This window comes from Microcaecilia unicolor, chromosome 9 (assembly GCF_901765095.1).
Source record: "Microcaecilia unicolor chromosome 9, aMicUni1.1, whole genome shotgun sequence".
NCBI classification, from domain to species: Eukaryota; Metazoa; Chordata; class Amphibia; order Gymnophiona; family Siphonopidae; genus Microcaecilia; species Microcaecilia unicolor.
This window is the reverse complement of record NC_044039.1, coordinates 147614137-147629552: the sequence shown is the minus strand read 5'-3', so window position 1 is coordinate 147629552 and position 15416 is coordinate 147614137. Positions and strand designations below refer to the sequence as shown.

Here is a 15416-nt window from a genome sequence, read left to right as displayed (position 1 = left end):
TAGCCTCAATTCGAGGTCCCCCCCCCCCCCCCCCGGGCTCAGGGCTCTCCGTCTCTACAGAGGCCGCGCCATGCGGAGAATTCAAAATGGCGTCCGCTGCCAGCTCTGAGCGGGAAGTATCATCGCTCGCCATGCTCGGGCCGGCTCTGTACAGCACGATTTACAGAGCCCCCCCCCCGCTGCTGATTTGCACTTGCCACACCGGGAACAGCGCTTTACATTCTCTGCAGCCATCGCCGAAAACGGCGGGAAAATTCAAAATGGCGGTTTCGCGCCAAAAACGCCTTGATCGCGGGCCCACCCCGGAGGAGTTAGAAAACACTCTTACCTCACCGGACCGAGTATCACAGCTCCGGTCCCATAGAAGAATCAAAGGAAAACCTCTGTTCCATTTTTTTTTTTTTTTTTTTTTTTAACGCTGTGAGGAAAGCAGAGGTAATAAGAACTCTGGAGGCTCAGATGAGTGGGAAAGGCAGGGAAAGGCGAACCAATGTGCCTGCATCCACTGAGTGGGAAAGGACAGGGAAAAGCAAGCTAATATGTCCACATCCACAGGGGCATGGGTAAGGCAGGGAAAGGGCTAACCTAACCTATGTGCTTTCAAAGTGAAGCTGCTATAGCCTCTAACACCCCGGCTAACAACTGGCAAGCCAGGAGCCACCCCCAGGCAGATTTCTGATGGAGCTCGAAGAAGCTGCAGCCACCCTGCTTGGGGAGATAGAGAATACTGAAGGGGCAGTGGAGCTGGCTGGCCATGAGGCACTGTGAAAAGTTGAGTGCTCTCTATCTCCCCCTGCTGGTTGATGGACACAACCCATACATAATGGCTTCATCTGCTTGATGACAAGGAAGATAGATTTTTATTTGTATGTTTCAACATTTTTATTGGAGGCATATCAATACTGTCACAATAAGACTAAACAACATACATCACTGCAGAACTAAATCAGTACAGTGACTTCCATTTAAAGAAACAATTATACAATTTTCTCTCTATACACCCCCAACTTTATTCTTCCCCCCCACCATGTTAGTTCACCTCCCAACTTCAGCAAATTCCCCTTAGTTACAGTAACAACATCTCCCCCTCCCTTCCGGCCCCTCTCCAACAATTAATGAACAACATATTAGCATTTTTAATTCTAATAGACGATACCTTCTCACTAATCATCACATGGTCAGTCTCCTCCCGATCCCCAATTCCAGCCCCTACCAGACACTCCACCAACTATTATCCCAACTCTACAGATCTCACCGTGACCTCTCTAACCTCATCTCTATTCCTCTACTCCCCTCCTCTTCTCTGCCCTTCTCTTGCGCCCTATGGAATGCCCGCTCTATCTGTAACAAACTCCCATATATCCAGGACCTCTTTATCTCGCGTCACCTCCATCTGCTCGCCATAACAGAAACCTGGCTCTGCCCTGATGACTCTGCTTCAGTCGCAGCCCTCTGCTATGGCGGTTATCTTTTTTCACATACTCCTCGCCCTGCTGGTCGCGGGGGCGGTGTTGGACTACTTCTCTCTCCCTCCTCCAGATTTCAACCCCTTCTTCCACCTCAGTCTCACTGTTTTTCCTCCTTTGAAGTCCACTCTATCCGCTTTTTCTCTCCTCTGCCTCTTCAAATAGCAGTCATTTATCGTCCCCCTGATAAGTCCCTTTCATCCTCAGTGACTTTGATGCCTGGCTTGCCTTCTTCCATGATCCTTCCTCCTCCTCTCTCATCCTTGGTGACTTTAATATTCCTGCTAATGATCCTTCCAACTCTTATATTTCCAAGTTACTCGCTTTAACGTCCTCCTTTAATCTCCAACTATGCTCCACCTCCCCCACTCATCAAAATGGTCACTGTCTTGATCTCATCTTCTCCTCCAACTGTTCACCCTCTAGTTTCCTTGCCTCTGATCTTCCCCTCTCTGATCACCATCTTATAACTTTCACACTTAAATCTCCTCCCTCCCAGTCCCGTCCTATCTTATCTAATTTATCTAGGAATCTTCACGATATTGACCCTTCATCTCTATCCTGCCATGTTTCAAACCTCCTCTCTACTGTGGCACCATCCACGTCTGTCAACGAGGCTGTTTCTTCTTACAACAGTACTCTATCCTCTGCCTTAGACACTCTTGCACCTTTGATAACCCGCCCTATAAGACGTACAAAACCCCAACCTTGGCTGATTTCTAATATCCGCTACCTACGTTCCTGTACCCGCTCCGCCGAACGCCTCTGGCGGAAATCTCGGGCCCTTGCTGATTTCTTACACTAAGTTCATGCTGACCTCCTTCCAATCTGCTCTTTTATGCACCAAACAGGATTATTATATCAACTGACCAACTCTCTTGGCTCTAACCCTCGACTTCTCTTCACCACATTGAACTCTCTCTTCAAGGTGCCCCCTCCCCCAACTCCCCCTTCATTATCTCCTCAGACCCTTGCTGAATTCTTTCATGACAAGGTTCAAAAGATAAACCTTGAATTCTCTACCTCGCCACCTCTCCCTCCACTAGACACTACCCTATACTCACACGAACGCCGTTCACTGAAATCCAAAATGAACACCAACAGGCTACTAATAATAATCTATTTCATTCCCATAATCTACCACGCAAGGACCACCCCCAACACCAACAACAACCCAAACACAATTCATCAACTCAATGTACAACCTATTAACAACCCACCAGACTAAAAATACAACAGCCAACCAAAAAGAAAAATTTCCACATACAAACACCACCAACAGAAAAATGAAAGAAAAAACAACAATGACAAATTCAAATACCGAGAAAATAGACAACTAATCAAAATAAACACATCGAACCTCCCAGCAGAACCATACCGCTCAATCCGAATAGGATACATTAACGCTAGATCAGCAGTAAGCAACGCAGTAGATATAATTGACTGGATCACCATAGAGAAATTAGACATTCTATTCATCACAGAAACATGGTTCCACGGCCCAACTGACCCCGCAATCATAGAGATATGCCCACCAGAATACAAAATTTCCCACTGGACAAGAAAGGGAAAAAGAGGAGGCGGAATAGCCATAATTTACAAATCCGAGTTCACCATCACAACCACTGGCGAATCCACCTCACCACAACTCGAAATCGCCTCAACAAGAATCACTCATCCGAACCTACAAGGATACCTCGACGCAATCTTATTCTACAGACCACCAGGAAAATGGAAAGACTCACAAACGCAACTCATGGACTTCATCTCGAATACATGTGTCGCTGCCTCAAACATCCTCATAATAGGAGATATCAACCTTCACCTCGAAGACGATACCTCAACAGGCACACAAGAATGCAAAGAATTCCTAAATCTCTGGGATTTACACGCACCTAATACACAACCAACACACGAAAAGGGACACACACTAGACATCATTACACACAAGTTCGACTCAGACTCAACTCTCCTATTTACAGACACAAAATGGACACCCACACCATGGACAGACCACCATAAAGCACATGTCTCCCTCCTCTGGCAAAAAAATACACAAAAACACAGTCAACAAACATGAACGAACAACATACACCACGAGAGGAAAAATTGAACCCACAACTTTCTGGCAACAGGTCTACCAAAATGAATGGCCAACAAATACAGACGGGAGGGTCCAAGAAAGCACAAAGGCAGACGGTCTGCAAACTCCAAGATGGAAAGTAAAAAGAAGCAGATCGTGTAAAAGTAAAATGTAATTTATTTAAACAATATAGCAATACTTATATGAATACAAACAGCCCGACACAGGCCGTGTTTCGCCCAACTGGGCTGCTTCAGGGGCTATACAAAAAGTCCTTTGCTGTCAAATATAAGGCAAATGGAGAAAGTCACGAAGGATTGATTTGGAAAAAACAGCTGAGTCAGAGATTCCAAAACATAATCAGCGACCTCAGAGATACGTGACCGTAGTAATGGCTCTATGTCAGCGGATTATGTTTTGGAATCTCTGACTCGGCTGTTTTTTCCAAATCAATCCTTCGTGACTTTCTCCATTTGCCTTATATTTGACAGCAAAGGACTTTTTGTATAGCCCCTGAAGCAGCCCAGTTGGGCGAAACACGGCCTGTGTCGGGCTGTTTGTATTCATATAAGTATTGCTATATTGTTTAAATAAATTACATTTTACTTTTACACGATCTGCTTCTTTTTACTTTCCAACAAATACAGACACCATACAATTCCTCCAAGAATGGGACAACATATGTAAGACAACATTAGACACAATCGCCCCATTCCAAACCAGAACATCACGCAGGAAAAAATCAAATCCATGGTTCACCGAAGAGCTGAAAGAACTCAAAACACAAGTCAGAAAACTAGAACGCGCATGGAACAAAAAGAAAGATGAACACACACTGAATGCCTGGAAATCACTTCGGAGGAAATACAAATACACTATAAAACTGACTAAAAGACTATACTATAAAACACTGATTGGACCAAACTACAAAGACACACACAAACTCTTCTACCTTGTAAATAAACTGCTAGACACCACACCAGTTACAAACAATAGCAAAGATACACCAGGGGTCGACGACCTCGCGAAATACTTCAAGGAGAAAATTATACAACTACGACTTAAAATACCCACCAGCCCTATTGAATATGCCACACTCCTAAATTGCCTAGACCCAGAAGACGGAATATACCCAGCAGACAGGATTTGGACCGAATTCGAATCACTGTCAGAAGACCTCATCTTTAAAACTCTCAAAAGATTCGCCAAATCCCAATGCAAACTAGACGTTTGCCCAAGCAACCTCATGAAATCAGCTCCTCAACAATTCATAGCAGACCTAACGAACCACTTAAATTTTATGCTACAAAACGGACTTTTCCCAAAGGAAAAAAAGGAAAAATTTTACTCACCCCAATACCCAAAGACACAAAGAAAAACACAAGCGAAATAACCAACTACAGACCACGGAATCTTATTACACATACTTGAATATTTTGGCATCGGAGGCAACGTCCTAAATTGGTTCAAGGGGTTCTTAACTTCACGCTCATACCAAGTCACATCAAACTCAATCACGTCTGCCGCATGGACACCTGAGTGCGGAGTACCGCAAGGATCCCCCCTCTCACCAACAATTTTCAACCTACTGATGACTCCACTGGCAAAACTTCTATCAAATCATAACCTTAACCCTTACATATATGCCGATGATGTAACGATATATATTCCTTTTAAACAAGACATTAGTGAAATCTCCAATGAAATCAACCAAAGTCTACACATCATGAATACCTGGGCAGATGCATTCCGACTGAAACTGAACACAGAAAAAACTCAATGCCTCATACTAACCTCCCAATACAACACGACCAAATTTACCGCTATCAACACACCTAAACTAAACATACCAATATCAGAAAATCTAAAAATCCTTGGAGTCACAATTGATCACCACCTAACACTTGAGACTCATGCGAACAACACAACAAAAAAGATGTTCTACTCCATGTGGAAACTGAAAAGAATAAAACAATTCTTTCCAAGATCTGTCTTTCGCAACCTAGTGCAATCACTTGAACTCAGTCACCTGGATTACTGCAACTCAATATACGCAGGCTGCAAAGAACAAATACTGAGAAAACTTCAAACAGCCCAGAATACAGCAGCCAGACTTATCTTCGGAAAACCAAAATACGAAAGTGCAACACCCCTACGTGAGAAACTACACTGGCTCCCGCTCAAGGAACATATCACCTTTAAAGTCTGCACGCTAGTTCACAAAATCAATCATGGTGAAGCCCCTGCTTACATGTCTGACCTAATAGACCTGCCACCTAGAAATGCCAAATGATCATCCCGAACCTAAGTGCAAAGGCATAAAGTACAAAGTACTACATGCATCAACCTTCTCCTACATGAGCACGCAACTCTGGAACACACTACCACGTAACCTGAGAACAATTTACGAATTAACCAACTTCCGCAAACAACTGAAGACCTCTCTCTTTGAAAAAAACTTACTGCAAGGATCAAAACACATGATTCCATGCACACTAATAGAAACGCATCAATGCACTCTCTTCTGAATTCTCTTCCCCCGTACTCTCCTCACATTCACAATCAACCCACAGATAAATTGTTATACCCTAACGCTCTCCTGCTATTATCTGTTCACCCTACCATTCCCTAATGTCACATCCCACATTTTCTATGCCCCAAAGATGATTTTACTGAATTTGTCTCCTATAACTCTTCATAATGTAACCCATAATCATAATGTAACAAACTGTACTTCCATCATTTACAACGTATTGTAAGCCACACTGAACCCGCAAATAGGTGGGAAAATGTGGGATACAAATGCAATAAATAAATAAATAAATAAATAAATAAAGAGTCTGTTCCCCTCTCTCTCCTTCCCCTCATTCCTTTTCCTCCTTTCCTGAAGTTACTATAGAAGAAACTACACTTCTCCTTTCTTCCTCAAAATGTACCACCTGTTCCTGTGATCCCATTCCCACCCACCTTCTTAATGCCATCTCACCTGCTCTTATTCCTTTTATCTGTCACATTCTCAACCTCTCACTTTTCACTACAACTGTCCCTACTGCCTTTAAACATGCTGTGGTCACACCTCTCCTTAAGAAGCCTTCACTCGACCCTACTTGTCCCTCCTCCCTTTTCTCTCCAAATTACTTTAGCGTGCTGTTCACCACCGCTGCCTTGATTTTCTCTCCTCACGTGCTATTCTTGACCCACTACAATCTGGTCTACGCCCTCTCCACTCAACCGAAACTGCGCTTACTAAAGTCTCCAATGACCTATTGCTGGCTAAATCCAGAGGTCTCTATTCCATCCTCATTCTTCTTGATCTTTCCGCTGCTTTTGACACTGTCGATCACAGCATACTGCTCGATACCCTGTCCTCACTTGGATTCCAGGGCTCTGTCCTTTCCTGGTTCTCTTCCTACCTCTCCCTTCGCACCTTCAGTGTTCACTCTGGTGGATCCTCTTCTACTTCTATCCCTCTGCCTGTCGGCGTACCTCAGGGTTCTGTTCTTGGTCCCCTCCTCTTTTCTATCTACACTTCTTCCCTTGGTTCATTAATCCCATCCCATGGCTTTTCCTACCATCTCTATGCTGATGACTCCCAAATCTACCTTTTTACCCCTGATATCTCACCTTGCATCCAAACCAAAGTTTCAGCGTGCTTGTCTGTCATTGCTGTCTGGATGTCTCAACGCCACCTGAAATTAAACATGACCAAAACCAAGCTTCTCATTTTTCCCCCCAACCCACCTCAACTCCCCCGTTTTCTATTTCTGTTGATGGCTCTCTCATGCTCCCCGACTCCTCAGCTCGAAACCTTGGGGTCATCTTTGACTCCTCTCTCTCCTTCTCTGCTCATATCCAGCAGATCACCAAGACCTGTCATTTCTTTCTTTACAACATCCGTAAAATCCGCCCCTTTCTTTCCGAGCACTCTACCAAAACCCTCATCCACACCCTTGTCACCTCTCGTTTAGACTACTGCAATCTGCTTCTTGCTGGCCTCCCACTTAGTCACCTCTCCCCTCTCCAATCGGTTCAAAACTCTGCTGCCCGTCTCGTCTTCCGCCAGGGTCACTTTACTCATACTACCCCTCTCCTCAAGTCGCTTCACTGGCTCCCTATCCGTTTTCGCATCCTGGTCAAACTTCTTCTACTAACCTATAAATGTACTCACTCTACTGCTCCCCAGTATCTCTCCACACTCGTCCTTCCCTACACCCCTTCCCGTGCACTCCGCTCCATGGATAAATCCTTCTTATCTGTTCCCTTCTCCACTACTGCCAACTCCAGACTTCGCGCCTTCTGTCTCGCTGCACCCTACGCCTGGAATAAACTTCCTGAGTCCCCTACGTCTTGCCCCATCCTTGGCCACCTTTAAATCTAGACTGAAAGCCCACCTACATTGCTTTTCACTTGTAACCTCTCGCCTCCACCTACTCTCCTCTCCTCCTTCCTGTATACATTAATTGATTTGATTACTTTATTTTTTGTCTATTAGATTGTAAGCTCTTTGAGCAGGGACTGTCTTTCTTCTATGTTTGTGCAGCGCTGCGTACGCCTTGTAGCGCTATAGAAATGCTAAATAATAGTAGTAGTAGTAGTAGTAGTAGTAGTAGTATGCCTCCCCGAGAAGATTTTTATTTTTATTTTTTTTAGTATAGATTACATAACACTTGATCTTACGATTGTCTTTATTTAATTGGCCCTCCTGATAAATACTATGCTAATCTTTCTCCCCTGAAAAATATATGCACTAATAAAAATGAGGGTAATTTTCAACTAGGTCCAAAACATAATTTTACAAGGGTAAGTTTTTCATTTAAAGTTAAATATATAGGTTTACAGAATAGACATACATGTCACCTGGTTAAATATACATGTATGGATACCTAATCTGCATAAAGTTATAGTTGATATTACTGTAGCCATATTTAAATATATAATATAAGTTGTAGGGACAGAGGTGAATTTGCTGCTCTTTGTGTAACATATAACTGCAACAACCCTGGTTTCTCTCATCAATATACAGATAAATGTTAGCCATACAGTTAGTGATTTATATGACTAAAATCTATCCATCCAGCAAAATAACACACACTTATGCAGCTGGAACCCACTATTGACCACCAAGAGGTTTCTAATATTGGCCCCAATGCTTTTATACTGCTGTTAGTCTATCCACATAGTGAAGGAGTAGCCTAGTGGTTAGTGCAGTGGACTTTGATCCTGGGGACCCGAGTTCGATTCCCACTGCAGCTCCTTGTGACTCTGGGCAAGTCACTTAACCCTCCATTGCCCCTGATACAAAATAAGTACCTGAATATATGTAAACCACTTTGAATCTGGTTGCAAAAACCTCAGAAAGGTGGTATATCAAGTCCCATTTCCCTTCCCTTATTTCAAATCATTTTCTTTCTGTATCCATCTGGAGTTTTCTCCTCAACAATAATAACCATTGCTTCCAGGTAAAGAACATTCTTACCTTCGCTGCTGCATCTGTGAGTACTTCTAATGCTTGAGATAGCTGGAGGAACAACTCCGCTGGAGCACATGAAGAGGAGGTCCAGATGGAGAGTAAAGGAAAGAGAGGTGATATAACAAATGACTCATAGCTGGATCAGTGACAATATATAGAGACTCCTCTCTATGGGTATCCATATTTAACACTGCCCACATGAGAAAAGTCCAAACGAACATTATTCTACTTAATGCAACTCATGACGTAAGAATAATCCCTCCTGCAAACTAATCTGGGCTGAGAGAAAGATCTATGACTACAGCTGGCCTTTCTTCCTTCTAATCTTTTGGTGGGCTCTGCAAGGTTGGGAGTTCCTGTATTTATTAACCACATTGCACAAATCCTACAATTGTATTATTCTTCTATTGATGTAGCTGTGTTTACCTTTGATACTGTGTACAGCACTGCAAAATGTGCTCTACAGATAAAATTATGAATACCAACACATTGAGAATACAGCTAGGCTTTAGGTTGAGAACACTGTTCATCCAAATAGATCTAAGTAAATCAAAATGGCAAAGAACTGCAGGTTTGGGGGTTTACTCTCAGAAAATATAAACTCCACTGAATAACTTGTTTTTAAAATAGACATAATACAGGACATATATGTAAAAACTTCCATGATTTTGTTATAATTTTCAACCAGTAAAGAATTTGATAATTAAACACTTTGCCTGTTAAAGTTTGACAATTTTTCTCAATAAAGGATTCTGAATATTTTCAAACCAAAGCAAAAGTTATGCCTTACCTGATAATTTTCTTTCCTCTAGTCACAGCGTATAAATCCAGATACTTGTGGGTTTTACCCATCTACCAGCAGGTGAAGATAGAGAACACTGAACTGAAGTGTGCCTCTCATATATGCTCCTGGAACAATCAGTATGTCTCATAACAAAGCAGAAACATAAGTACAACAGATGAGAACGTCTCCTACCTCACAGAATCCAATGGAACAAACGAACATGCAGAAATCCTAAACCTAAAACCCCTGTAAAGAAAGCCCAAACAGAGAAACCAATCAGGATGGGGCTCTGGATTCATCCGCTGTGACTAAAGGAAAGAAAGTAATCAGATAAGGGTATGACTTTTCCTTCCTTGTCATCTACGGTGAATGAATCCAGATATTTGTGGGATATAGCAAAGCGGTCCTCAAATAGGGTGGGACCCAGAGACACTCGCGAAGAGAACTGATGCCCCAAAGGATGCCTCCAAACGTGTTGCAACATTGAGAAAATAATGCTTCACAAAGGTGTGCAACGACACCTCCGTAGATGCTCTGCAGATGTCATTGAGAGAGTGAGACTGAGTCTTGGCACAGGATGTTGCCAGAGAGCCCTGGTGGCATGGGCCTTGAGAGATACCGGTGGTTTGTTTGCTGGCAACAAGGTAAGCAGAAGAAATAAGTCTCCCTAATCCAGCAAATGATGGTTGGTTTTGATGCCACAGGCCCCTTGCTGCGACCAGTCTAAAGAAGGAACTGTGAGAATGGAAACACTCGCCTCCATGAAATGCAGAAAAGGGTCTCGGCAGGAGAAAGCCTGCAGCTCAAAAATCTGCCTTGCAGATAAAACAGCCACAAAAAAACAAAACAAAACACATTTCAGGGTGAGATCCTCAACTGTAGCCTTCCTAAGCGGCTCAAATGGCACCCTCTAAAGTGCCCGGAGAACCAGATTCAGTGCCCTCTAAAGCGCCTAGAGAACCAGGACACGGATGGTACAATGGGGGACTAAGATGACCAACCCTTTTCAGAAATTGTACTATGTCAGGGTGAGCCTCAAGAGAAGAATTCTGTGGACGACCACGGTAACAAGCTAACATGACCACCTGGACACACAGTTATAGGACAGGCCCTTCTTGACCCTGTCCTATAAGAAAGCCAAAATATGAGGCAGACACGCTTGAAAAGACTCACCGTTCGCCCAAAACACCAAACCTCAAAGAGCCTCCAGATTCTAGCATACGCAGAAGACATCGATCACTTCCTGGCATGGAGTCCTGTGAAGAACTCTGCTGAGCATCAGCCAAGGAGGGAACACAAAGGAGATTCCACTCTGGCCATGGCTGGAGAAGCACACGAAGACCCTTGCAACCATACTCTCTTTGCCGGCTGAAAAACTGGGGAACCCCAGTGTACTGAAAGAACTCAAACATGAAATTACTGATCTGCTGTTAGTGATCTGTAACCAGTCATTAAAATCGTCTGTAGTACCTGAAGACTGGAGGGTGGCACTAACTTCAGGCTTACCGGTCTGTAATTTCCTAGATCACCCCGCCTGAAGTTAGTGCCGGACAAGATAGTGGAAACTATTATAAAGAATAAAATTATGGAACATGTAGACATGGTTTAATGGCACAGAGTCAGCATGGGTTCAGCCAAGGGAAGTCTTGCCTTACCAATTTGCTTCATTTCTTTGAAAGAGTAAATAAAACATGTGGATAATGTGAACTGGTTGATGTAGTGTGTCTAGATTGTCAGAAAGCTTTTGACAAAGTTCCTCATGACAGACGCCTGAAAAAATTAAAAAGTCATGGGTTAAGAGGTAATGTCCTTCTGTGGATTAGGAATTGGTTATTGGACAGGAAACAGAGTGTAGGGTTAAATGGCCATTTTTCTCAATGGAGGAGGGTGAATAGTGGAGCGCCGCGGGGATCTGTACTTGGATCAGTGCTATTTAACATAATTATATAAATGATCTGGACAATGGAACGACAAGTGAGGTGAATCAATTTGCAGATGACAAATAATTATTCAAAGTTGTCAAAACATATGCGGATTGTGAAAAATTGCAGGAAGACCTTAGGAAATGGGAAGACTGCTGGAAGACTGGGTATCCAGTCTTCCAGTTTTCTAATGTGGACAAATGCGTGATGCACATTGGGAAGAATAATTCCAGTCGTAGTTACCTAATGCTAGGGTCCACCTGGAGTATTGTGCTCAGTTTTGGAGGCCGTATCTTGCTAATGATGTAAAAAGAATTGAAGCGGTGCAAAGAAAAGCTACAAGAATGGTATAGGATTTGCGTTACAAGACGTATGAGGAGAGACTTGCTGATCTGGACATGTATATACTAAAGGAAAGAAAATTATCAGGTAATATAATTTTTTCCTTTTTTTATCATCCATACCAAACCAGTCTAGAATGAATGGGAGTAGCAAAGCAGTGTCCCAGTAGGGTAGGAGTAAAAGATTAGAAGGGGCTGCAAGTCCAAACATCCAAAGGCCTTCTTTTTCCATGAAAGAATGATCAAAACCAGAGTGAAGTAGCAAAAGAACCAAACTGAAGAAATATAGAGTCCCTGAAGAAAAGGAAGGTTAGAGCAAGGCATCCCTTACTAATGTCCATGGGGTTATTATGGAGACTCCTAGGACATGAAAAAGTGGAGTACCCATATACCAAGAGGGCTACATAGTTGTGAATGGCATGCTACGATGGACACCAGAGGGAATAAGGCTCTGGAAAAAAGGAGATTTGGAGACGTGGAGGGGCATTTTCGAAAGGGACATCCAAGTTGCGATTTGGACGTCCTTGCAAAACGGCGAAATCCAGGGGCGGGCAAACCCGTATTTTCGAAACAAGATGGACGTCCATCTTTTGTTTCGAAAATATCATCAGAGATGTCCAAATCCTTAAATCTGGACGTTTCTGACTTTCGGCGATTTTCGAAACCAAAGACGTCCATGTCAAAAACGTCCTAATGCAAGCCATTTGGGCGTGGGAGGATCCAGCATTTATAGTGTACTGGTCCCCCTGACATGCCAGGACACCAACTGGGCACCCTTACCTTGTGTGCTGAGCCCCCCAAAACTCACTACCCACAACTGTACACCACTACCATAGCCCTTACAGGTGAAGGGGGCACCTATACATGGGTACAGTAGGTTTGTGGTAGGTTTTGGAGAGCTCGCTGTTTCCTCCACAAACATAACAGGTGGGGGGGGGGGGGTATGGGCATGGGTCCGCCTGTCTGAAGTGCACTGCAGTACCCACTAAAACTGCTCCTGGGACCTGCATGCGCTGTCATGGACCTGAGTATGACATCTGAGGCTGGCACGAAATATCTTTAAAGATGTTTTTTTGAGGGTGGGAGGGGGTTAGTGACCACTGGGGGAGTAGCGGGAGGTCATCCCCGATTCTCTCCGGTGGTCATGTGGTCATTTCGGGTACCTTTTTGTGCCTTATTCATAAGAAAAACAGGTCCGGGTGAAAACGTCAAAGTGTTCGTCAGGGACGTCCTTGTTTTTTTCGATTATGGGTCAAAGACGTCCAAGTGTTAGGCACGCCCAAGTCCTGCCTTCCCTACGCCTCCGACAAGCCCCTTGAACTTTGGACATCCTTGCGACGGACTGCAGTTGGAGACATCCAAAATCGGGTTTCGATTATACCGATTTGGACGTCCATCTTCTGATTTATGTCGAAGGACATCCTTCTCTTTCAAAAATGAGCCCAATAATAATCTAGAAAAAGAGTTTATGAGGATCAAAATAAAATGATAAACCAGTAAGTCATAGACTCTGGAGACAAGAAACCATGATGGAGTTGGCTCTGTGTCCAACAGAAGCCATGCAACAAACAGTGAATCTGGTGGATCTATAGACAGGTGGCAGGTAGTAACTCACTAAGGGAGAGACCAGAAAATGAGTGAAAAATAGAGGGGCAGATGATCTGTGAGACAGATTACTGGCACAGCAGAAGGGGAAGTGCAAATGGAAGGACTCACTTCCTGAAGGAGGTACAATCAAGGAGAGAAATGCTAACAGTAGAATAACTGGTATCATAGCTCAAGTTACACAGGCCCCTGCTGAAACTAGATCTTCTGGCTTGTAGCCAGTGCCTGGAAAATGGGTTGGCAAAGTCCCTCCTGCAAGCACACTAGCAGTGTCAGACAATGGCCAAGAGACAGACATGACTATTTGTAGCAAATAAGCAGGAAAGCGTTGAGGAGGTGCCATAATGAAGATGCAGCACTCAGCACAATATCTAGGACTGCCACAGTTGGCCTTATACCGGCGGCCACTGTTGAAGGACATAAACACCCCAGGAACTGACAGCGGAATGGGACTGCAACTGCAACCAAGGCCATATCCAGAAATCTGCCACTATGCCTGGAGATGCCTCATGTGAGGGCCTTGCTAATGTATACACAGAATTAGCCATAACTGTGACTGCTGGACATGACACACCGCCAATGAATGCTGCTTCAGAAGCCATGACCTTGACCACTGGTCTCAAAGGCACCCCTGCCAACCTTCCCATTCAAGTCACGAATATCCTGAAGCTCAGCTATCCATGGGGAGGAGCCTCCAGGAGTCAAGCACAAGGGCCATACCTGACAGCAACCCTCCAAGGACCTTAAAGCTTAAGAAAATACCAAGTACCTGCATGCAATAGGCGGACCATGCTAGAAGCCGTGGCAAATACAAGTAACGTATAGGTTTATAAAAATATACTGTAATACACCCTTTTGAAAATGGATACAGGTGACCGAAGCGACCATGAATTCAGCCAAGCAAAGAGGGTGACAGAGTAGCTTGCAGTTATAGGAGGGAGTTGTTGCCCAAGAAGCTCATGGTCTCAGAACGGGCACTGAATCCAGCTCAAGCAAGCAGAAACAGCTGGGAAGGCATCAAAGGTATAGTATATAGCCCGTAGCTGGACACACATGCATGACAGAACGCCCAGAGTTGAAAAGGATACAGGCGCAAAACAAAAGGAAGACAAAACTATAAACCCTCAGAATCTGTTGTCTCTAACCTTATTAGGAGCATAGGAAACATACAGAAGGTGAGAGTCGATGTATAATACAAGGTAATGATGCCGGAAAAACTGTACCATCCAGTAGATATAGCCCTCTAAAGAACAAGCTGAAGAGACCACACCAGCCCAAAAGACCGCCACCACTGCATAACCTAGCAAGCTGTTGCTATTCAGCCACACCGGACCGTGGAGACAGAATACTGGAAAGGCAACAAGTCGCAAGGAGACTCCAGCACTGAATATGAGTAGAGCAGAAATATTCTGCCAAAAGACAGGCCAAAAATCCATTGGTGAAGAGCATCCTAGCAAATGGAACATACTGGCACTAAGGAAAGTGCTGGTCCCATGTAAGCTGGCAAATGTTATCCTTACTCAACGATTCCAAACGCAGTGCCCTCCAGTAGGGAAATAATAAGCCACATAGCATGAAATAAATATATTCTTAGAATCTGTACCCATAGGTAGTAAGGGTTCAGCATGTCCCAGTTTCTCACCCACAGCAACCTGAGGCTGCTGGGACTATTAGGAGGCAGGCTCAATAAACACTGAAAGCTGAGGAAACCTAGGCCCCGGAAAGAAACATTTGAGTGTACATAA

At 43.9% G+C, this 15416-nt stretch overlaps 1 protein-coding gene across 2 annotated transcripts in view; it reads right to left on the bottom strand.

The window, feature by feature from the left end:
* The window catches only part of DNAJC17 (DnaJ heat shock protein family (Hsp40) member C17), a 106580-nt gene that overhangs the window by 66323 nt on the left and 24841 nt on the right, over positions 1-15416 (bottom strand). For both annotated transcript variants that reach the window (XM_030214014.1, XM_030214015.1), the window contains exon 3: positions 9026-9084. In XM_030214014.1, coding sequence (XP_030069874.1) covers positions 9026-9084 — 59 coding nt within the window. The remainder of the gene's footprint in view (positions 1-9025; positions 9085-15416) is intronic.